This window comes from Haplochromis burtoni, unplaced genomic scaffold (genome assembly GCF_018398535.1).
Source record: "Haplochromis burtoni strain Fernald_Lab_line unplaced genomic scaffold, NCSU_Asbu1 Contig_68, whole genome shotgun sequence".
Classification (NCBI taxonomy): domain Eukaryota; kingdom Metazoa; phylum Chordata; class Actinopteri; order Cichliformes; family Cichlidae; genus Haplochromis; species Haplochromis burtoni.
In genome coordinates this window covers 1577934-1602926 of record NW_024582429.1, presented here as the reverse complement: position 1 = coordinate 1602926, position 24993 = coordinate 1577934, and the positions used below count along the sequence as shown (strand labels likewise).

The window sequence follows — 24993 nt, the reverse complement described above, 5'->3', positions numbered from 1 at the left end:
TGTTTCCATTTATAGCCGCCTCTTTTTCAGGATCCCAATCATTATAAGAAGGGGAGGTGAGTTACAGCCCTGCTGAATTGCTAATGACAGCACCTCTCCACCGCTGTAATGGGTATTAAACCACAATCATATTAGAGTGGAGGGGATGTCACCAAGGCCGGCCTTTCTTTGTGCTGCACGCTGGGAGTGGGAACAACCTGCAGACGAGTGTGAACATCTTCCAGCAGATCTTAAAAGTCTTATTTTTACTTGTGAAAGACTGACTCCTTTAATTAAAGCACGTTTTATCAAATATATACCACTGTACCTAATTAGACTATTTTTACCTCCTTTATTAAGAAGCAACCATCTTCACAGTGTGCACGTGTCAGCTTCTGATCCCTCAGTCTCTGAAAGCGTGGTCAATGCAAAACTGATGAGACAACACATCCAGTCGTTTGTCTCACAGATAAAACATTTCTCAGTCTTGCGTGTGCGATCATTTCTAAACAGCCTCACATTGTTCGCAGGGTCTGATGCCGGCTTTGATTTCAGTTTTAAGCTGAAAACAGTGACTCGCTGCAGGACCGGCTCAGCGGGACGGTTGTCTCGGGACATGACACACAGATCATGCATGATTGTTCCTGCATGATCTGTGTGTACATTTTAAAGGTTTGTCTCCCTCATCTGGACAGACGGCATAACTACAGCTCAGCTTGGACGACTAAGAGTTGGACAATGTGTGTAGATGAAGGGTAGTGACATTAATGAAGTCTTATGGGATCATATGAAACAAAAATCCAAGTGTTCAGCATGATCAATGGCACAGAAGGAGAACTTACGTGTTGCCAAGTTTCTGCCTTTCACCTGCTGCCGCCTTCTCAAACGGACAAATGAGATCACCGGATTTAACGAAGCCCCGCCCCTGCTCCACTCAGCGCTCGCGAGTCCAAAGTAAAAGTTCTCCGAGCGATGTAAGCGAAGTTGGCTGCAGATGGCACTTAGCTGGGCCGAGCATGCAGCGTTAGCAGCAGATGGCGCAGTGCTGGGCTGATGGATGCACTGTCGAAAACTCCAAACAAGAAACCTGCTGCTCTGCTTCCATCAGAGAGGCTGAGGAGGACGAGCCTCTGTCGCTCTCAAACGTCCACGCGGCGCACACAGACTGGTGATGAATGCTGCGTTAGCTGATTTATTAGAGCCATATTGTGGGTTCATACTCCCCCCTGTTGATTCTTGTTATTTTGTGTGATGGGATAAAGTCTGCCGAGGACTGCGATGGCAGCGAAACTGGACTGGAAACAACGGAGGATCGCTTCACGGGGATTTATAGGTCGTTAAAAGAAGAGAAGGCTGAAAGGCTGAAATCTGAGGGTTGTATTTTACTTCATGTGTCATTTATATACAATGACACATGACATCTATCACTTTTGCATCACGAAAAATTTGAATATTATAAAAAACTTTCCTTTATTGAGCATCTTAGTTCGGCCTCCATCAGTTTCTGGAGATCGCCGTGTTGCGATTGGCTGAGGAGGCAGATAATGGAGTGACAGTGACCTTCAGTCCCTCCAACTGCTCGTGTCTCTTCAAACTTGGCGACAAGTTTCTGTCCCGTCTCCAGGCTGATTGTCCTGAAGCTCCTCGGGGATTCAGATTGATGCCCAAGGATTTCATCCTTTATCTCAAATTATTTCCTAAAATCAGCCACAAAATACTAAAAGAAATGGATGGTTGGCACTGATGCTGTAATTACATGAATCACAGCATCAGTGTGGCACTGCTGAGGTCTTATTGTGATGGCAGAGATTACTTAGTGTTAGTTACTATAATAACCGTGATGCAGAGACAATATATCTATTACAAAAGAAGGAAGAAGTGACACGATGTTTTCAGTTTATTAGCAGAATCGGTGGTTTTTATGTCCACACGGTGATAGAATAGCACAAAAATATGAGGACTGTTGCTGTGTGCTGTTCACGAAGTGGACACAAAAACAGTTTTTTATGTCATTAAGTTTCTTTTGAAAAGGACCGCATACAAGAAATGTCTCAAAGAGGAGAGGAGATCCTAGAGTCTGTCCCTGAACGGTGACCTTTCACCTACCGCTCCGTGTTCCTGACCTCTGGGCCCAGCCCGGTCCGGCTCGTCCCTGCGGAGAGGAGGGTCAAAGCGAATCAATACAAAGTATTTCCGATCTGTCGCCTTTATCCCGCGGTGAAACAAAACGATGATCTTCATAAGAGCGAAGTGACGTTGTGACCTTTACAGTCTCAACCCGTTTTAACACCGGTGGGAAATTTTCCATCACAGCGCTCTCCTATCAAAACACCAAATACCTGCTGGAGGAACGTCGTGCGCCCCTCCAGGAGAGGCCAAGAGACTTGGAAAATCAATGCCAAGGCGCAGCGAGGCTGTTAGCTCATACTAACACAGCTATAAACTCTACTCGAACATTCATTTTTTCTACCAGGAAACTCACCCCTGCAGTATACGTGCAGCTGTAACATTATATGTCTGCGGTATGTGTGTGGACACTGATGAACAGAGCATTCATTCAAACAGCAGCAGTCAAAGAAAGCGCGCGGGCCTCGTGTCATCCGAGATTAATCGCTGTGATATAAATACTCGAGCGGCTGAAGAGCGAACTGTATTACAAGCCGGTTTGGACTCGGCCGTCATTTGGCTCATGAATCATCTTTGTTAATTGTATTTGCTACCAAAATTACACGAGGGAATCCTGTATCTACAAAATTGATAGTGGCTACAAATATTTGAGCCGTGTTTTTCTTTGACACCAGCGGGCTCGTCGTTTTGTCAGCGGCCCTCGGCTCCCCTCTGCTAGATGTGCCGTGACTTGATATATTGGGTCTTTTAGCCCCCGCTTTGGCTCAAATCCAAGGCCCATTTGTACAGATGGGGTTTTACGTCGGCCGTTTTAGCAAAGCACCCTCCCCATAAAGCCAAAGTGTCTCATCGCTTCATAATTGTGTGATTATGGTCAATTGCTGCGGTTGGGGTGACAGATTCTATCGGAGCCCAACAGATGCTTTTATCATATTTTAGATCTCCATTTGACCTTAATCAACCGTTACATGTATGAATAAAATGGGGAGGTGATATTTCACGGGATCAGGTGTGCGAGAGGAGCAGGTGTGACAGAACGAGGCCGTGAGGGACGATGACACACTTGGGTTAACCCACACGGCTGCTGGCGTGGCTGAAAAGTGATGCCGCTGAATGAACTGTGCAACAACCAAGGCAGACAGAGGGTGCCACCAGGTGGGAGAGGGTTGACATTACAGCGATTGTTTGAGGATCTGTGAAGTAGAAAGTTATAGCATATATATTTATTATTGTACAGAAGGCATTAAAATGAACCCAAACACTAAAAAATAGCACAAGTGCTCAGCTGAAGGCAAAAACGACACATTTCATTTCGACTCTTCCACAATGCTGATTTCTGAAACACAAACAAAAGGATGAGATGATCTGCCGCCGTCTCAGCCCGTCCCCTGGATCCTTTATTTATTATATAAAGTATTTTGCGTATTTGATTTGGTAAAAATTCAGCCTATAAGATGATTCATTCCTCGTTCTTTCAGCTACATGTTGCTAAATTTAAATCAGAAATAGGCTGATTTACTCTTGCAGCACTGAAACACTTCAGTGTCCAAGTTTGGCATTAAATCTATGAATACTTATAGACCAATAGAAGTACTTCAGATTCGTTTGCAGACATCAGGAAACAAAAATCTGTTTTGTTGTTAAGGATCCTCATCGGGGGAAAGTGAGCACGCTGAGGTTCGAGGGATCTTTGCCTACTAAGAGTAACTCGAATCTCTTTTCTCAACTCAGTGATTTCTGCCATGTTTCAGGCTTAATAGAACAAAAAGACTGCGTCTCTGACTCTCAAGCTACCCTGGGAAACATCTGGAAACTATTCTAATCAGCCCACATCTTTAATCAGACATACTGAGGTGACAAAAGTCATCGTTAAAGGTGCAGGGGAGGCCTGTGCTACAACATATCCAGGACATGTTTTCTAATAATAATACATGTGAAAACACTACAGCAGAAAATGAACGAGAACAATATTAAGAGATTTAAAATCCAGGAATAATATGAATGTAAGGCATGAAACAAGATGGTCAGAGGTGATGTGGCTGTAAAATCAGTTTCTCAGAGTCTAGCTGACAAAGATAAAGTGGTTATAGGTTCTATAGATGAGCTGCAGCACAGCTGAAGGCTCAAGTGCGATCACGCGGAGGCGGTTATCAACTGGATGCTCGACCCGTCTAACCATGAGATCACAAACTGAAAGCACGAGCACTGTGCAACGTTTACATCCCAGTATAAAAAAAAGTTTGTGTGCTTTTAAGCTCTTAAAGACCATTTAAAAACTCTCCAAAACAAACAGTTTAGGTTGATAGAGTCATCACTGTCAGTAGTGAGTAATGGGAAGATTTGGGTATAATTACAGCTGCTTGTTCCATTAGATTAATGCATTGTTTAGATTTGCTTCTTAGACTGTTTATGCCCTACTCCTTCAGCTGCATCTCAATCTAATATCGAAAGATAATTCAAGTCAGAAACATTTTACATAATGTCAACAAGTAAAATGCTCCGGGGGCTATTTTTAGCATAATGTCACTGTATTACAGCTCACAGAACAATAACAGTAATGCTTTGTTTGCAGACACCAGGAATAAAAAGCAGGAAATAAAGTTTGTTTTGTTTCTTTAATGATGTTCGTCAGGTTTCAGGGATCTATTTTCTAGAGAATTGATTGGTTAGTAGGCGGTGGTTTGGCACATATTGATCTTTTACCTTGAACATAACCTGCAGGTCAGGTCTGCAGCATGTTACTGTGGTGAGGAACCACCTTCACAACCCAGAAAACACAGTGTTAAGCCTGAAGTTTACCCATCACCTGCTACTTAGGGCCTCGGGACGTGAACGCGAACACAATGTCAGAGTTCTTCTCAACGTGTGCGCACAAATACATTTTTGCCATGATGTCACCACAGCAGTCAGAAACAGACATAATGTGACCAGGTGAGGCCCAACGTCCAACAACAGTAATGGTTTAAGGCATCTGCAAGTCAAGCACCTGTAAAATAAATGTTATTATACATATAAATATATATAAATGTAATTAACACTGAGAGAAATGTGAATGAATGTAAATTAATATACACTCGCTATAAAGCAGTTCACCTTTCGCAGCCTCGCTGTTTCACAGATTTATTTTTGTGTACAATTTTGAGTGCTTTTTTTTTTTTTAATACAGCGCATTTTCTCCTGCGTCCTGATTGGTCGCAGACCATTGTCAAAATCTCGCGCCGTGTCTCCTGTACAGTACAGACTGAGTTCAGCTTGTCAAATTTACATAAATCTTCGATCGCTAGCAGCGTGACTCTGAAGTGCTGCACTGTATGTTTGTAAGTTTTCTTCCCAACAAACAACACTGTCGACGAAACGTTTGCACCATCAAAGGCAGCTGCGGTAGCTCCCAGAAGGCAGAGGAAGATGCTAACCATCGCACAAAAAGTTGGACTTCCTGACATGCTAATGGAAGGTAGAAGTTACCGTATTTTCCGGATTATAAGGCGCATTAAGTGAAACGAAACAGTCAGATAAGTCAAACTTTACTCAGCTCCTTCTTCTTGCTTCCTCTACTTCCGTACCAGTGATTCATTAATGTTGAATTCTCTGGCAGCTGCTCGGTTCACATGTTCTGGACCTGAAAACAGGGTTTGATCTTTGGTTTCTTTCTATAATACTGGACTCATTTTTCTACCAAGGTTTGAACTTTGTGTGTAAACAAGAGAGAAAAGTGTGAGAATGTTCACGCCTGTCTGAGTGTATAAAGTGTGTAGTGAGGGGTTTTACAGCCTTAAAATATCTGTAATAACTGTAAAAAATAAAGTTGGCTACTTCGCGGATTTCACCCATCACGGGTTATTTTTAGAACGGAACTCTGTATTTACAAAATTAAACACGTAATTAAATGTACAACCCTGAAAAATGATGGAGTAATCAAAGTAAATGTAATCTAACCTCTTTGCATTAAGAAAGCAGTTTAATTTTTATCCATTAACAGGAGTGATGACATCAGCAGCACGTATTTCTGCTCGAATTAAGCTCCTGTAGCCGAATCTTTACTTCAGAGACACATTTAAAAAGTTAAACGTAAATGAACGAGCTGACGTCTGACAGCTGTGTAATGTTCGTTGTTAAAGCCTCTTTGTGCTCGATTTTTTCTCTTCTACTCGGTCTCGGATGATAGCGCCCTCTCCTTGATCCCGGTTCTGTTTTAGGTCTCTTCCTGTTAAAAGTGAGTTCCTCCTTCCCACTGTCGCCGAGTGCTGCCAATCCGGTTGTTCGGTGATGACGCGACGAATCCTACTTCCGGGCCTAAAGTAGTCTGCGTTTAATATGGCTTTTGTGTTGTTAACATGTTTAATGTTTTGTATTTTCTTCTATTTAATCTCAAAAAGCTCCTAAAACAGTCAGTGATCCCTGTTGACCTCCCTCGGCTTTTATTACCGCTAATCATTTATTTAAGCTCAGTTTTTAAAACCTTAGGATGTAACTACAGCCCAGCCCATGCAGCAGTACATGAATGACTAACCTCGTATTGTGGATGGATTATCTCAGTTGTTCTCCTGGCTGAAGTTTGGTCCTTTTACAGCATCCTGCCATGCGATTACATTTGTTCCTGACCACCGAGAACACTCACGTTAACTTTTATCGAGTGGAAAAAAGTTAGCTTGTTTATATTATGCTAACATAGCTGTGTCGCTAGCGGTCACGTAGCACATCATTATATACCAGCTAGCCCAACTTCAGTAACCCTACAAACGTCACTGCTGTTTAGTTTTCTGCCTTCATTTATGTTGGAAGTGATAACAGAGCTGTACGTTTGAATTTGTTTCCAAAACCCCGCAGTCAGGACATGCTATATTGTATTTAGATAGAAGCTAGCGAGCTAACTCCCTGCTAACTTCTAACTCCGTTAAATGTCATAAATTCCGTTTTCATGGATGCCTGGATGTTAAACTCAATTGTTACACCTGGTAGAGCAGAACGCTGATCATTTTATTAAAGATGAAAGACTTTAGACAGTTTTTCAACTCTCAGTAATGCCACAGTGATCGTTTGATATATGGACCTGCAGCGGAGTTTAGGCCCAGACTCGGCTAGTGGTGTCAGACTGAACAATCGGATAGCAGATCATCTGATTATTGGTTTTTTTTCTCTCAAACACTGTAGTTATTTACCTGATGTTAGACAGTTTCTTGACATGATGCTGTGAATTGCTGTCACGTAACCTTTACTGTGTGGTGATGAGGGGCAGCCAGAGATGTTGTTCCATACTGACACAACAGCATCCATAATCTCCTCTGTTGGACTCTCATGATGAACATTTTGAAAAAATCTTAATGTTGTTAGCTTTTACTTAATTTGCTCATGCTTGTATGGTTAATGAAAACTGGGGTGTCTTCCTTTAGCAAGCCTTGGAGATACTTCCACATATTAAAATGATAAAAAAAAGACCAAAACTAAGCAAAAACTGAACAATTTTAAAAAATCAAAGCAAAAAATGAAAAAAGCAAACTCACTCTGAACCCAAACTCAAACCAACGACTGAAAATGAATTAAAAACTAATAAAAACCAGAGAACTCTTTGTCTTGCACAGCGTGTCCAGGCTGCACCGTCACAAAGAGCGAACTCGATATTCTCGCTATGGAGAAACATCCGGAGACATTTTCCAGGGTTCTTGTGTGAAAACAGCTTTAGTTAAATATCAGGTTATACACTTGGTTTGGAAGAATATATAGAAAACTGATACGAGTCCTCTCTCAGCTGTTTGAATACTAAAGCGAAAAATGTCAACATGAACTAAAAATAGTTTATTTTTCAGTGTCTTTTTGTCCCCTGCGTGCCCGCTCTCACGTGCCTTCGTCGCCTCCATTAAATGTCAGTTTCGTGTTATTATGTATTATTAATAAGCAGAAAACAGAAACTGGGGCATGTCTTAAACAGCTAATAAAAACGGCGACGTTAAAACAAAAGCACACGAACCGTATTCGCCTACTGAAGGGGAGCGTGTGCGCATCCTGATGTGGCACAGCAGTGACACAAATAACATTTTCTAGATTTTGTTGTGACAAAAAAAAAGAAAAAATCCCATCTCCCATTGTTTGTAGAGGCTCAAAGGATTAAACAAAGTCAACAGTGATGGAGAGGCACTGATCTTCTGAAGTATTTACATTCGTGTTTTTTGTCTCTCCCGCTTCCCCCTGAAGGCGCTTCTATATTTTTCCACTCGCGGGCTTCGGTCTTTGAGTTTGTCTTTCGGTTGGGTAAATGGCAGCCTCGGCGACAGACAGGTGCTCTCCATCATGCGGCCCCAGAGGGGCTCCGGCACAAGACAAATGGGTCTGGAAGCGTGGCCCCGCCCCCATTCCACCTGGCTCGTGTCACGCGGCGTCGTGGGACTTGTAGCGTTACCGCGAGCCCCGGCGCGTCCCGAGCATCCAGCAACTCATCACTCACCACAAAACAGCGGAGACGCGGAGGCTGAAGTAGACAAGTTTATTAATGATAATAATGAGGATGATGAGGATGATGATAATATTAATAATTAGTCATAATTATAATAACGTTAATGTCATAATAAATAGAACTCTTCATCTGAAGCACGTAAAGAGAAGCATACAGAAAGAGAAAAAACAAAAACACAAAGTTCAGAGTACAGAGCCAGAGGAGGGGGCGGGGACTTCTAGAGACATTTTTTTTTAACCTTTCAATATATCCATTTAATTTTTTAACATTTTTTTAAACTTTATTTAACTGGAACATTTACAAAAGGAGAAAGAGTTAGATTTTAAAAAATCCTTATAAATAAATTTCGTCATTATTAGAACAAAATACAAGATTTCAGGGGAGTCAGGATGTTTTTTTGTTTTTTTTTCTTTTCCCCCTGAAAGGACAGCCGGGGGCGGGTAGGACGGGAGAGGGAAGGGAAGGTCATTATGTACAGAACACCAGGAATACAAAAGGGGACCGGTCAACTCACATACTAGAAGGCTGGGGGCAGGGCAGGGGGGGATTGGGATGGTAGTACTGGGGCGGGTGTGCTGGAGGCGGGGACAGGGCAGGGGACTCTCAGAGGGGACATCCTGCTAGTGTCACAGCTCAAGCAGTTGTGCTCAGGAAGATCAGGACCAGTTCGTTATACTAAAGGCATCTGAAGGAAGGAAGGAAGGAAGGAAAGAAGGGAGGGTCACTTCAACCCCACACACACACCCACCCCCGCTCCATCCCACTGTTAAGGCGCAGGCTGGAGTTTTGGACACAACAAATGGATGCAGATGTAAACTTGGAAGTTCAGACTTTGCACCGGCGGACAGAGACAAACAGCCACAGTTAAAACGACCCCAAAAAAACAAAAACATGAAACAAAAAGTCCCTAAAAATTTTCATGTATCCTATAATCCAGACTTGACCACTGGAGAAAGAGACATTACAAACATCTAACTACTCAGATTACATCATTTAAAATGTAGTAGATACTTTTCATATTGACACGGATCAAAAGACTTTTTTTGTTGTTTTTTTAACTGTTCGAGCGCAGCTCCCGTGAGGCTTGGTGAGCACGTTTAAAGGAAGCTTTGTTCACAGGAGCTGTTCTCAGTCAGAAAATGTGACAAGATAACTTCATGCAATGAAAGCTACTAGGACAGAATTCTACCCGTAAGCAGGATGAGCTCTATTCTTTACACGTACCAGCAAAAAGTTATAAAGGACAACATTTTCTCTCTCACTCCGTCTGTTTTTTCTTTTCAAGATAATTCAAAAGTTGGCCAAAAGTCATCTGTAAAGCTGTTTACACGCTCGAACACTAAAGAGGAAGCGATGTACCCACGTTGTGTGCACACGTGTAGTGTCGTTGTTTTAATGGGCAGGAATGCAGGTGAAAATCACCTTGAAGCTGCGGCTCTAACGTGGTGTTCAGACCAAACATGAAACAGAGTTTCACTTTGTGTGACTCTCATGAATGCGGTTGCTGGTTTTGGATCGTTTTGCAACCCCTAAATATTCACCCCAGCGACCGATGGGACGCCCGGTTCCAGATTTCCTCTGAAACTTTCTCCAAACTCTTCCTCCCCCCTCGTATCTCTCGGATGCTGAGTCAGGGGAAGCAGCTGATCGGCTTTAACAGCACAGCTTGAAGTGAATTTCTCGCTGAAACCCCGCGGCTGTTTATTTGCCTCTATTCTCGCCTCACCCGGTGCAAATCGGTTTGAATTTGCACCTTTTGCATAGACTGTGTGTATCAAAATTGGTCTGAACACGTCATTAGATTTAGCGATGGTTTAGTGATATTTGCTCATCATAGTCATGTAAGTTGTCCAGTGTGACGTAAAAACTCTGTTTTCATTCTTTGTAAAACTTTTTTTTTTGTTTTGTTTTGTTTTTTTAGTACAAGGTAGAAAAAAAAGCGGGTCGGGTTAATTTCTAAATGGAGTCATCGCTCGGTTTTCCCAGCGGAGGGGCGCCGACGCCGTTTGCAGCACATGTAGCAGAGCAGCATCATGGAGTCGAGGCGTGTCTCTATTCTAAGTTGCTAAAGTGTTTCTGAAATACATTGCTGGAATACTGAACGGTGACCACATCGTTAGTTATTTGATATATCGCTCTAAAATACTGTGTACTTACATATCTATAAAAGAATACTGGCCCATATAAATCCTCATCAGAATGTCCTGCTGCCTAAACACTGGTGTGAGCGCCGGCCTCAAAAATCCAGCAGACTCTAAAGAGAATTGCACGAAATCCCGAACTACTCTTACTAAAACTACGACGACTACTGTGACTAATATTGTTCAGAGGAAAAACTAGAGAAACGGTTATACTGACTGTGAACCACTGTACTGTAAAAATTCAAGTTAGCAGTTAAGAACTAAAACCGTGGCAGCCTAATATATTACATGCGTCTGCATCGTCGCCCCGTAGAAATGCTTTATATTGACCTCTGACATCAAATGCAATAAAATGAGCAGAGGTGCAGTGTAGTATCGTGTGTGTGTGCCAGATGTATCTGCAGAGCTTCATTGTTGGCCAGAAACAGTTAAAATCCCAGCAGGGAGCCACACTGTTGTCCTTGATTACCACGGAAACACACACTATAGTTTACTCTGACCTGAACCCACACACACACCTCTGCTGCCACAAATACTCACCAGAGCACCAAATGCGGATTAATCAGCTGCTGGAAACAGTCCCTAAGTAATGCACTTCAGTTTGAGCAATGCTTACAAAAAGTATAGCGGCCAGCTGCTTCCTCGGTTTTAAAGGGGACTTATTTCAGGTTTATATCATATATGTGAGAGATTGCTGAAGCCTTCGTTTAATTAGGCGAACGTGTGTTATTGTAATCCCTGTGAGCTGAAAGCTTGAAGCGTTGGATCTCCTTACACGGTCGTCTCGAGAATCTCCCCTCGCCTGAAGCTCTGGGAGCCAATCAGAAGAAAAAGAAGGATTTTAAGACTAAAGGCGCCAAAACGGCTTTTCCAGGAGCGGCGTAACGAGCCAGGATACGATCGATACGAGTTTTTTAAATATGCGAATCACACATAATAGATTCTTGTCTTCACTATAAACCAAGAGACACGGTCAAAGTGGAAGTCAGAAAAACAAGAAAAATCAGAAACAAACTTTTTTTTTTTTGTCTTGTGTTGAGATTTGCTGACAAAATTAAAATGCATAATAATACCAGTGTTATCCGTTTAGGTTTTATCAGCTAGGAGTTGACTAGAAGAAGTAGAGAAAAGTGCTGTCTACCCAGAATGTGCCTATCACACATGACATCAAGTGTTCTTGTTGCAGAATGCATAGATATTTCAGTGGACAAAATCCGAACATCTGACCAAAACCTAAAGTTCGTTAAAAAACAAACGACAAACTGTGGCTCTTTATCGCTGCTGATCATGTAGTGACCATTTAGGTTTCCCCCGTTTTCCTTTCAGAGAAGCTCTGCTTTCCACAAAGTTGCCATCGAAGTAAAACTCCAGCCTGCTCCTGCGTTGCTTCTGACCTACCGCGGGGCTGTAGCCCGTAAGTAGGCCAGAGGAACCGCGTGACAAACCTACAGGTATGAAGACGCTAAGCCTGCGTGTGATCGCTGCATGGGAGAACGAATGACCGACTTTACCCCAATTAGACTTCACGACAGTTAGTTGGCATGATATAGATACTCTGTAATATATGAGAAGCTGTCTACGGATGAACAGAGGTCGCGTGGGTAGGAGCCCTGATTTAGAACAAGTACATTTTTTTTTTAACCTGAAATAAGATGAAGTTAATCAAGAAGTGTGAGGTGAGATTTACTGTACAGGATATTAACAGTACACACTGTAGTTTTGTACAGGAAGTCAGGAGCTTAACCTAGTCTTACCCTCTTGTAACCACTCACACAAAACCACTACCAAGTAGTGTACCCTGAACTCTCAAACAAAGTTGTGCTTCACCCGAACCCGCTCGCCTCTGATAAAGTTTCTCCTCAGGGCCAGCAGGTTGTTTCCAATACGCAATAAAACCGCCCGCCCACCAGGGTCAGCGCCAGAACAGCGGCTCATAAACCGAGGCAGCTGCCGCAGGAAGCCGCGAGCCGGGCTTCGTCAGCGAGGCTCGTTACGTTAGCGGGAGAGCGAGCTCTACCTCGGCGGCGATGAGCGAATGAAATCTGGGTCACGTCAATACACATCCGGGCTCCGCCGTCATCACCGAGTCCCGCTGTCTCCTGATCAAAGAGCACTGAGACTGTGTGTTCAAATCATGCTTTGGTTCAAGTAAGAAAAGAAAAATCAATATTCATAAACTTTTTATCCCACTAAACTTTGCGCTAATTAGCAAGTGCTGGAGCTCCGGCGCGGGGCCGGAGTTAGCGCGCAGATGTGGTTCTTTTTGTGAAGTGTCTGAAAGTGGGATGTGGTGTTTTTGCTCAGAGTGGGGCACAAAAAAAGAGGGGAAAAAGCAGTTTGGGGATTGTGTGTGTGTGTGTGATCCTGCCTGTGTTGTTAACCTGTGTGTGTTTGTGCACAGTATACATTTGCTTGTGTGGTAAACGTGGGATTCGGGGGGCGATGTCGGGGGAGATCAGTTCACACTATCACCGTCACACTTTCAATCATATAACACATGATCACATGTTACAGTAAATATCAGGGACATATTTAGTGGGAGGGGTCTGATATCTATGTTGGGGGCCAGAGGCTTTCCTGCCCACCCCCTCTATTCCCTGACATCACCACAGCCCATATAATAGATATGTATATATATTTATATACAGAAAAAGAATACATACTTATTGGACACCCTAGACATTAAAGTACATTCAAAAACTGAACCAACATTCTTGATTTAACACGTTTACAGTGATTTTTCCTGATATAAAGAATTAAGGTTTCGCTTCCACCAAATTAAAACTTTTTTTTTCCTGTTTAAAACTTTCAGTGCTGCAAAAAAATACAAAAAACACACAAATAAATATTCTCAGAATACACGGACAAAGAAAAGTTGACATATTTCAGCCCTAGTTCCTCGATTACCGTTGGATGGGCACTACTGTATTTCTATATGTTTTATCTAGCGACATAAGTCTATATGCCTCAGGCTTGTGTTTTGGTTATGCACCTGCTGATGTAGTACGATGGGATTATTCGATTATAATTCAATTTGTTACATGGACGTCGATGAGTTATTCTCGTCAGGTGGAAACGTGCATCCTTGGTAGTCGTACGCACCTTATCGTCGCGTTGGTCTGACAGTTTGTCCGTCGGTGCGGAGTGACGCAAAGGCTTGGGCTCGGAGTCTGGCAGGTGAGTAAAGTCGGCGACTTCTGCGCCGTGTTCTCTAACTAGTCCTCAGTCAGTGACCTCTGCTGGGGCGTGGAGAGGGGCAGACGGGGAGGCTCGGCTTTACACCGTCTCACCGTCCCGCCGTGGCTCACCCCCCCCACTCCCCAACGCTGTAAACCAGTGATGCTGCCCATTGGGGAGGGCGGGGATGCCCAATGGTGCTGCCGGGAGGAAGTGACATCACAACAGTATCCACGGGGGACGCTGCTAACGCTAGGCGCTGCAGGCCAGTGACACCGCAACAAGGAGGAAAGAGCGTCATCACCGGCCCGAGAAGGAAGGAAGGAGTTTTGGGGAGGTTGGAAGGAAGAAGGCGGAGCAGTGAGACCAGGAGGTTGACCTTTGACTCCACCCACAGGAAGTACAGCATAGAAAGTGCTTCTGCCTGGATGCCGAGCTCTCCCTGCCACCTTTTCTGTTTTGTTTTGTAACTTTTTTTTTTCAAACACGACCTCGGCGACAGAGCAGTGTGCCACAGAGAGAGGAGGGGGGGCGGGGCTCCTCCCTCCTCCTTCCTGCATACCACAGAATCAGCATCAAGGGCCAACTGTTCATCTCCCTTACCAAAAAACATAAAAACAGATTTGTACATATATACTGCTTTATACACACTTTTTTTTTTACCATTGTAAATCACAAAAGTATAGAAAAATAAAATGTTTTATAATAACGGGACACTTTTCATTCTATCTCTGTCTTTTTCTACCCGGCAAAAAGGTGGTCCCTGGTGGAAACTGGCTCACTCCGTCTGTCAAGTTTGTGGCTGGTTTGACACCACTGCCGCGGCGCCACTTTGTACGCCTCCCGTCTTTCCTCGCCAGCCTCAGTAGAGGGACTCCTCCTTGTCTTCTTCTTCTTTTGTTATTTTCTTAAAGCTAGTTCTCCTCTCTTCGTTGTTTTCATCTGTGATGTCCATCAATACTGAGTACAGCTCTTCATTTTGTATTTACTAGAAACAGGGGAGAGAAGCGGGGAGACTGGTGAATATGCAGAAAGTTATGTTTCTGATAGACATGCATAATGAGAGGTGCTGTGAAGAGTCAGTGTGCAGCAGCTCGGTGCAACTTTGTGCCTCTCTGAGTAAGTTTTTTGGGGGCGAGGATCGTGTCGCCGACAGCATAGTTCCCTGAGAGAAACCAACACTGGTAAACATATGGAACAACGTATGGAGTAAACAACCCGCGCTCGCTTTAAAGCCCCCTCCGCCCCATCTGTGCAATGTACACTAAAAAAGTTCAGAAGTTGAGGTTAAGACACGGCGTGGAAACCGCCAACAGGAGCCACAGCGTCTACAACTCAACTGCGAAAAAGTTTGGGAGCTCGGCGTCATTCGCGTTTCATCGCGCTCTTGTAATGCGGCATAAAAGAAGCGGGAGTAGAGGTCTCACGCCTGCCAAAACCAAAGCTACTGCTCTCCCCAGGATACAGATCAGAGCGAGCTGTAATCGTGCGAGTGGAGATCGGCAGTTTGGCAGCACAAAGTGAAAAGTCTCAGCGTATAATGGGGCCGGATGGCAGCTGGGGAGAGAGGGGTGGAGGGGTGTGGGCGAGGCGAGTGTCCCGGGACCCTCGTCGTGACAGACGCTTCCTAATTCACAGTGATCTTCGGCAGCTCTGTTGAGCTTCTGATGAAAAAATAAATAAATGAAAGAAGATGAGGCTTTAATTTCAGAATGGCTTTGTAGTGCATCACCCCGCCCAGTCCCCCCACCACCTCCTAACCAGCAGAGACAAACAGTCAAACAAGTGGCGTGCTCAATCAGCCTCCACCCTGCACCCCCGCCCCAATCTGGCTCTTCCCAGAGAGGAACTGGCCCAAGCTTTTCCTCTCCTCTATCTATTCTATACCTCGGATTTACTGAGCGCTCGCTGGGGACCCGCCATACAAAAATATCCACATGCGGTCTTACGGCTCAGCAGGGAGGGAGCACAATAGCGCTGCAGCTACATATAGGCCTCGCTGTCAGGCAGCCTGGAACTGGAAGGACTGCAGACACAAATATATTAATCACCCACGGATGTGAAGGATTCAGGGGAGGGGATGGTTCAGGCGTGAGAGCCTGTGCTGCTCTCACTCATAGTTTGTGAAGTCTGCTTAACAGTGCGCATGTTAGCTTTGAGCCCTGCGGACAGTTTGGGGTTTATTTCCTCAAGTTTTAATCTGTTTGTGCTGCCACCGTGCAGTGAAGAGGAGCGGACGCTAGTTTGGATGTTGCTGGAACGTTACACGGGCTAAACAGTCGCGGGATCGTCATTAAGACAAAGGCAGAGTAGGTGAAGATCCTTAAACACTGTCACCACTACAGAAAATAATCTTTGAGCTCTGAAACCCGCCCTTCCAAATCCGAGGTGTGTAATCACAGCTCAGAGGGGTTTGAAGCTTATTTGTGCTGCTCATCTCTAACAGAAGTGAGGCTCTTATCCAAGTCCTCAACACCTTCAGCTGCACGCAACCGCCTCCACAGCGTCATCAGGTAGCTAACCGACAGCGTCCATCCGTCGCGTTTCCCCCTCACAGTTTCTCCCTAACAGCATTTATGGTAGTGAAGGTCCTCAAAAACACCAAAGACTCCTGAAAATAATCTTTCGTCTGAGGTTAGAGGAGACCTGCTGAAACCAACTGTGTGGTGTAGCTTCTGAAGCTAATTTTGGCTGCCCGTCATAGGCAAACAAGTTGATGCAACAAGTCCGCAACCGACCTGATTGGCTCCCACGCAACCTTTTTCATCAGTTACCTCAGCGGTCCCCATCCTTTAAGGTGTGGCGGATAAATACAACAACATAATAATAAACGTGACTTCACTGTGTAATTATGTAACTTTATTAGCAGCGTCCTCCTAAAATGCACCAACAACATTGAGCGTAGCATCCTCCTGTCTGCCCCTTAATGATCTGATCGTTATGGTAACGGCTAAATATTCCTTTCAAAATAAGACACAACTACAACACGGGAAACAGAGTTAACTCTAAAAACCATAAACTTCACACCTGAGCCTCAACTCTCGCGACCCAGGGATTGGGGACCGCTGAGTCACCTGACCAAAACAACCAATCACAACAGCTGATTCAGTCTAGCGCCAACCTTTCAGTTTGTGGTGTTCATGGCCTTTAATTTTTGAGTTTATTAGTTATTATAGTTCCAGTGTGACACTACAGCTTCAATGTATTCATTTATTTCCCACAATTTATTATTAACCTTGTGCTCTAAGTTACCCATTTCCTGTTTGGATCATTTAAGCGTGATCAGATCAGTCTGTCAACCAACACAACTTATGACAGGAATACACGACAGTGGACGAGCAGTTACCTCAACTTAAATTATTAATAGTCTCATTTTTTTAATCTTTTGTGTCCCCGCTGTTTGATTTTGTGCCACAAAGGAGCAACTTTAAAAAAAACTGAAAGAGCTACACGTAGCAATAAGTTGGGCTTATTCGACGCTTAAATCTCAATGAAGCGAAGAAGAAGAAAAGATCTGTACTGACTATTTTTGTTAACTGACTTTGGTTGGTAGGAAATTTAGACTGTGGTGAGAAAGTCTTAGATTGACAAGAGCAACAACAACATCCATGTGTGAAGGCAGACATGATGATCATATAACTGCTTTATTCTGACACTCAGAAAACAATCAGAGGTTACTTATATATATGTCACATATTGACAACAAAAGAATTCATGAATAAAGAAAAGGCTCATAATAGCATACTTTTAGCTATGAAATTAACCCAAAAGAAAATTACTTTACACCTTTCAGACAATATATTTTCATTATAAAGAGAACATAGAATTCAAGAACAAGTTCAGCTGAATTGAAAATACACAGATGACCCCACTTCATATAGGAATACATATAAAACAGTTACTCAGAGAATTGTGATATTGTGTGTGTGTATGTATATGCATTTAAATGTATTTACAAGTACAGTAACTTTTTTGCTTGGTTTTCTTTTGTACAAATATTTTAGGTGGATTAATAAATTCACCTGCCAGCTTATCAGGGCTTAGTGAATACCTATAAATATAAACGATGGATGAAGAGTATTTTCAGCTGATATGTAAACATATATACTACTATTAATAAGTACCAACACATATTTGGATCAATTAGAGGTCTAGTTGCATATTAAGCTGGTTGTGGAATACAACTAAAGCAAACAAACCCAAAAATATTAAAGTGTTTGTATAATAAATTCACATTTAAGTTACCTTTGACTTACATAAGCATAATAAAAACGGCTCAGACCTCTACAATACTGACTGCCAGTTATTAATGTTATATCTTAACATTTAAGCCTTGATAAGCTGACACTGAAACGGTTAAACAATGCTTATTTTAACTTTTTCTGTAAACTGTTGACAAACCCGTGCAGACTGATAGGAGCAATTCCAGATGACAGTACTCAAAGTTGTCCCCGGAATAACATGACAGAGGGAAAAGTGGATGTGCACCCTCAAATACATCTCCATGTTCCCTTATTTGGACTGAACGTGCTCATGCTAATGCTTTGGCAAACCCTACATGTATTATATTTTTATAAATCATCAAATGTGTACGTGACAAAAATCACTGAAACAAAGTTCAACTTACAGCGTAAATCTTGATTTTAGATGAATCCGTATCCAGTTTTATATAGAATGTGATCATTAATTCGTTTTCATTTAAATCACGGCTCTCAAACTCGTGGCCCGAGGGCCACTTGGAGCCCACGATACTTATCAAGGCCGTATGTTAACATGAAGAAATATAATGTAATTTGATCCTTGAAGTTACTTTTTTGTTGGGAGGATTTGTTTGTTGTTGAGTGCAATGTTAAAAAAAGATTTAATATGAAGGCAGCATTGGCAGAGAGTCACAAACTAATGTGGACACTTATATCTGAATTTTTATTTTATTTTTAAAAATGAAGTGATAGCAGAAGTGCTGCCACGTGTGTGGCCAGAGAGGACCAAGGTGTTTATTTGGTAGTTCAATGAACGGCTTCAGTTATTTAGGAATGAGGGGAAAACTGTGTTCATGTTTGCAGTTTTGTCTTGTTATAAAGTATCTGAAATTAAAAGCAAACAAACAAAACGCTACATTATTGTAAATAGTTTTGGGTTCTTGTTTCTTTTTGTACTACTTGGTCCTCCAATGAGATCCAGTATCAGCAGTGGCCCACAGCTCATTCCAGGTTGAGACCCCTGCATTAAAACAACAGAATCTGTCGTTTGTTTGTAAACTCTGATAATTTATAGTAGTTTTGTAGCATGAAAGTAGTTCTTCCTCCCCACAGTTGATAAATTCTTCTGTTGTTTATGACAGCGTAGTTTGTGGTAGAGCTGTGATTGGCTAATAATCTATGGTTTGGACAAATTTGAGGTAATTTCTACCTTTTGACATTGATAACAGTGATCAAGCTTCACTTTCAGCCAGTTTTCATGTACGATCACTGTCTGTCAAAGCATTAGCACGTGCACCCGCTCCACTCAGGAAACTGGACGTCCAAACATCCTTCATGAGGTAAAATAAATGCTGGAGCGTGATCACATCGTCATTTTTTCATTGCCACTGAATCTTTTATGAGGTCAGAGCGTCTGTGTCGTCATGTTATTACAGGGACCGTAAGAGTGAAGTCATGCAAAGCTGTTGGCTTACTGCAAACTACAGTGTTTTAGCGAACTGCCTCCTCTCTCCTCCCTCACACTCTCAAACATTCTAATGCATATATATGTATATATATATATCACATAGGCACACACATTCAGCTCTAAAAAAGAAACAAATCGATTTCATTCCAGTCTAATAGTGGTCACTAACTGAACGCCCACACGTGTACTCTGCTGCAGAGTTTATGTGAGAAACTCCTACAAATGTACAATCAGTTCTCCCGTTTTTTAAAATGGTAAAAATAATATTCAAAGTTTGTTCTATAAAAAACCCCAAACGGTGCGGAGCGTACGTACTAGCATACAAAAGGAAGAATAATGTTTGTTTACCTACGTAAAGACTTTTCTTTTACTTATGAGATAATGGGTGTTTTTTTCTTTTTTGATATACAACATTACTCTATATCATTTTAACATCTCGACTAAACATAACTAGCTGTATATGATACTTTTTTTTATAAATATATTACATCTCAGAAAGAAAAAAGGGAAAACAAATAAAGTGCAACAAACAGATATTTTTTTTTAAGACCACAACACTTTGAGTGTGAGTACATAGAAATTAAATATTATTGGCAAAAGCTTTCAGTTGCATTTCCGTAGCTGCGCTTAAATCTCGACAGCTAACAGCGGCTACACAGAGTTTCTTTTAAATCCACCTCACGCAGCACAAAGTTGTAATAGAAGCCAATGCAATGACCGCATGTCGACGAAGAGGCGAGTAAGTCTGCACTCTACACACATTTACATTGTGTCTTCTAACTCCTGGGTGCTTTCATATATAATATCTTCCTGGACTTGTGTGTGTATACAGTATATGTCTTAATATATATATAATACAGTAGTTTTAGTAAAGAACAACAGTACAGTCTTTATTTTATCATCATGGGGTCTCTGCTTAAAGAAAAAACTGAAAAATTAGCTCTTCCGAAACCTGCTGGTTGTGTTAGAAAGGAAACTGTCCTGCCGGCTGAGAAGTGAGTAGCACTGTATCCTAGTTTGTGAGTTTCAGTTAGCTCATCCTGAGGTAAAACATTTTGTGCAATGCTTAAAAAAGAGAGCGGTGACTTGTAGAAGAACAGCCCTCTGCCAGGGTTAACCCACCTCAGTGCTGTGTCATTCCCGTGTGACGGATGTGTGGGGTTAGCGTAAACCTTGTGTACAGATCACCCCCCGTGTTGTATTAGTGAGAATATGCAACCGTGTCTTCTGCAAACTCACTTCACATGCGACTATTCTGCGTTTAACAATGGCGTTTTGGGGAAACGTACACTGCAGACACACAGGAACCGCTGCACAATGTTATGCAAATTTTTGATTAACCGATTTACCCATTTAGTCAGTGAAGTGTGAAGAAGAAATTGTTCGCGGGGCTTATCGTGACTTCCCAGAGCTGAAAGCGATGGCTTCAAATTGTCTAGTTTGCTCAACCAAAAAAGCCAAAACAAAAGATGCTCAGTTTACAATAAGACGCAGCAGCGCAGCCTCGCTTTCGAAAAGCTGGGAGCATTACTTTGTCTGTCGGTAGACTAATCAATTATTTGACTAATCCTGCACATCAGACATGTAAGAAATTCCACTGCAGGTTTTTGGTTCATATTTAAAAATGAATCTCTACATCGTGTTTCCAGCGCACGTACGATATCGTTATGGATTCCCTGCACTCATGTTTCAAGTGTAATTAATTTACCCAAGATGAGCTTTACTGACACTATAATTATTATTTTTTCTTTAAAAACATCGTTACTTTAAGACTGAGGCCAAATATTTCAATTCATTTTCTTTCAGCATGAACATTTATTCGTTTAACTTTCTGTGCGGCTCGCACAAACGTGTTGCAGAGTGCCCTCTGGTGGACAAACCTGGTCACAGCGTGTTGCTTTTCAGCTTTTAAATGTTTTGTTTTTTATAAATCGGATGGATTTTAATGCAAATTCTACATTCCCATATTCCAGTGCCTGGTCCCTTTATCCTTTCGAGCAGGTGTTCCCAAACTTTGGAATTCTGAGGATCGCACAGTTTCATTTCTTTTTGCTGGTTTGTCGTTTTTTTTAATGACTTGTGTTAAAACCAGTGCAGGGTAGGGTTTGGTCTGCTTCGATGGCTACAGCGACACAAACTGTGCGCCTCAGAAATGTGTTGATGCGACGCTACAAAGACGAAAACTAAGTACATTCATGAGCTGAGCTCCAACAACTTTGCAGATAAAGTTCTGTTTACGTGTCGTCAGAAGAACTTTTCAGCCAATTCAGAACTTTTGTATAATGTCTCCTGGAGGGGCGGTGTAAAGCAGAAGAACTAATTTTAAATCGCCTGGGAGAAAAAAAATCACTGGAACAGGATCTAATAAAAGACAACTATCCCTTAAAGTAATTTAATAAGGCGGCTTAAAGCACATGTTTCATGGTCCTATCAAATTTCTAAAAATACCAGTGAGCATGAGATAAGATGCGAACACAGGCCGCCGGTGGGAAATGCAAATGCTCATCCCCCATATTTACATTCAGCTGTACTTATATGAATCGCTGCACATCAACACAGCCGGTGTCACATTTCCCCCAAAACACAGCAGCTAATGCAGAACAGTTGCATATAAATGCACGGTGCTTTGCAAGAGACCGGGCTGGCATATGAGCATTGTGAGTTCAAGACAGAAATCTGACCTTCATGACCCTTTACTCTGCATGCTGTCATACCACATAATACAGCTTGTAAGGCTCCACTGCAAGTGCACAACAGTAGGACACTCCAATGTTTGAGGAAAAAAAAGAAAGCAATCAGAGCAGTGCTGTCTTTGAACTAAGAATTACCAAGGCATGCTCGTCAGCATTAAGCGTTCTGCGTGCTGGATGAGTCAAAGATTCGATGATAAAAGCTGGGAAAGGAATAAAATGGGATGGATCAGTGTTCACCATCAACCTGATTTCTCTTTGTTGTGCGTATACACACACACACACATATATATATGTATATAGGATAGAAATGCCCCAGTATATTCTTAGTCAGATGACAGCAGCTGCATATACACACCTCTGAGCATGCACCATGCGTGCTGCAGTAGGCTCACATTGGTTATGGTGACACAGCACCCATATACAGCAGTCAAGATAATGCACATGTGCATAAAACTTTCCAAAAGAAAACCAAAAGCACAAAATGAATACGAAACAAGAGCAGACCAATGATGACATCAAAAAGGTTGTTGTAGAAATATCTGCTTGCGAGTGTCAGGGGAGGGGCTCAGCATGTGGACCTGGAAGCTTTTAGTTAGATTTAACTCTCCGCCAAGGACTGGGTGTTCGCTCGTTTTGTGTTTGTATTTTATTTTTTTAAAGAGAGGATTTTTTTTTTCGTTTGTTTGTTGTGGGTAATGTCTCTGTCTTTTCTCGCTTTTTTCTTTCTTTTAGTAGGGAGTGAAGCGACTGTACCCTCCTCTGTATAGGCTAGCCTGCAACATCAAAGATGAAAAAGTACCAATCAGTATTCAGGTGACAGCTAGAGTCGGTTTCTCTTTCTCCACAAATTTCCTTCCTTTTAACTTATTGAGTTTTCATATACGTATAATCTCGACACAGATTGAGAGTTTGAGACACTGAAGCCAATAACGGGTTTTGTTGAATAAATTCCCCGATTGCATACAATCCGAGTGTGTGTTAGGAACGGGAGGTAAAGTGGATTGTTGGATTCGGAGCTTAACTGGTGCAATTCATACAGAGGAAATTGTTTATATGCATGTAGATAGAGCACTTTCTTGAACGGCGAATACATTTTGATTTCATTACGCTTAGAAATAAATTGAAAAACAGAGATTTTTGTCCTTTTACGGCCGTAACAATATCAGAGATTGGACTAAAGCAGAATAAGTTCTGAGAGGTTTAATCACGGCTCCTTTTCAAGTCTGGCAGAGGTGCCTGCACCTTTCTGGAGGGCCAAACCACCACAGGATATTAGCCCTTAGATTTAGCACCATGCTCAAGATATCTAGGGCAGACACACATAGAGCATGCAAGTGGGCCTATGCATGCACACCTGCACATGCACGCACACACACGCAGTCCTTCTCATCTTTCGGTGGCTCTGCTGCAATTAGGAATTCAGGCAAACTCATGTCTTCAAAGGCTAATTTTGCCTAATTTCGCGGAGCCCTCTTGCTTGTACAAAACTTTCATCCGTACGAGATGCTTCTGTAAGCTGGAAACGAGTAAAGAGAATTTCCAACCTCAACCTCAGAGGAACTAATTATTGTATAGCTTTTAAATGCAAAAATGACTCCTCGCTGCTGGAGAACCATTAATCAAATATGATTAAAGAATTAGGAACCAAACTGGTCTTCTCTCTTTAGCTTAGGAGTTTATTAGATGTTGGCCTCAGCACAGCCTGCATCCCAGTAGCCTCGCCATTTGTTCAGCGCCCCGTGAACCCACGAGCACACACACACACACACACAAACAAGCCTGCGTTAGCTCCCTGAGCTCCCAACACACACCACATTAGATATTTTTTAGGGTCCAGATCCTGACTTCTACATTCGCTGAGAGGACGACTAAAGTGTCAGAGGAAAGGAAGGAAATTTGGAGGGAAGAGAAGAAAGAATAAAAAACATTCAAGCACATTTTTTAATTAAGTAAATGAAGAGGAAAAAGAAATGTCTTAATTAATGAAAGCTTTTAGCTAGCAGCTGCACCGGGGAACTGTACGCTTCTTTTTTTAAAGTTGTTGAAAAATCGCATGCATGCTGTAATGATGAATTTGAGTCATTTCTCAAGCTGAGAACACGCCACCGATCAAGCTTGTGGGCAGGAGAGGAGGGTGAGACAACTCCCTCCCTCAGTCTCGCTCTCTCTTTTATGTCCCACGGCACACTGCTGCATGCGTTTGATGGGCCTTAATCTCTAGGTTTGGTCTGCGAGCCCGGCCCAACCCCCTCCTCCTCATCATCCTCCTCGCCGTCGTAAAACAAAACCAAAGAGGAACTCTCAGTTTCGGAAAAAATCCTCGTTTGTTTATCGTCACTTTTCATCTTTGATGTTACAGTAGCTGCAAAAGCTAGCTAAAAACAGACATTAACAGTTCGACCTCATCTTTTCGGGTTCGGTTTGACTGAATGGGGGGGGGGGGAACAAAAAGAAGATGATCTGTCGCACTCGGGAGCAAGTTGAGCGATGTAGGATGAAAACAAAGCTTGGAAATGTATCTGTTATGTAACATGTAAAGCTCGTGTTGGGAGAGGGAGAAAAGACTGCAGTGATCACTCATTCTCACTTCAGGAGGAACTTGTGTCAGATCAATAGTGCAGGAGGTGAGCTTGCGTGGCATTGCAGAAGTTTATTGCACTTAATATCTGAGCCAATTTCCACATGCCAGGGCTTCACAGTACTGCCCACTAGGGTGTGCCAGATAGCATGACAAAAACCCGAATCGATTAATGAACAACCC

At 42.5% G+C, this 24993-nt stretch overlaps 1 protein-coding gene across 12 annotated transcripts in view; it reads right to left on the bottom strand.

The window, feature by feature from the left end:
* Positions 1-7175: 7175 nt before the first annotated feature.
* Positions 7176-24993, bottom strand: part of LOC102308260 (RNA binding protein fox-1 homolog 3) — a 436461-nt gene continuing 418643 nt past the window's right edge. For 11 of the 12 annotated variants that reach the window (XM_014334179.2, XM_014334182.2, XM_042221529.1 and 8 more), the window contains one exon: positions 18799-23005. In XM_014334179.2, coding sequence (XP_014189665.1) covers positions 22961-23005 — 45 coding nt within the window. In that variant the 3' untranslated portion in view covers positions 18799-22960. Of the gene's footprint in view, positions 14861-18798; positions 23006-24993 lie in introns of those variants that run through there. The other variant, XM_042221526.1, reaches the window with a different exon arrangement.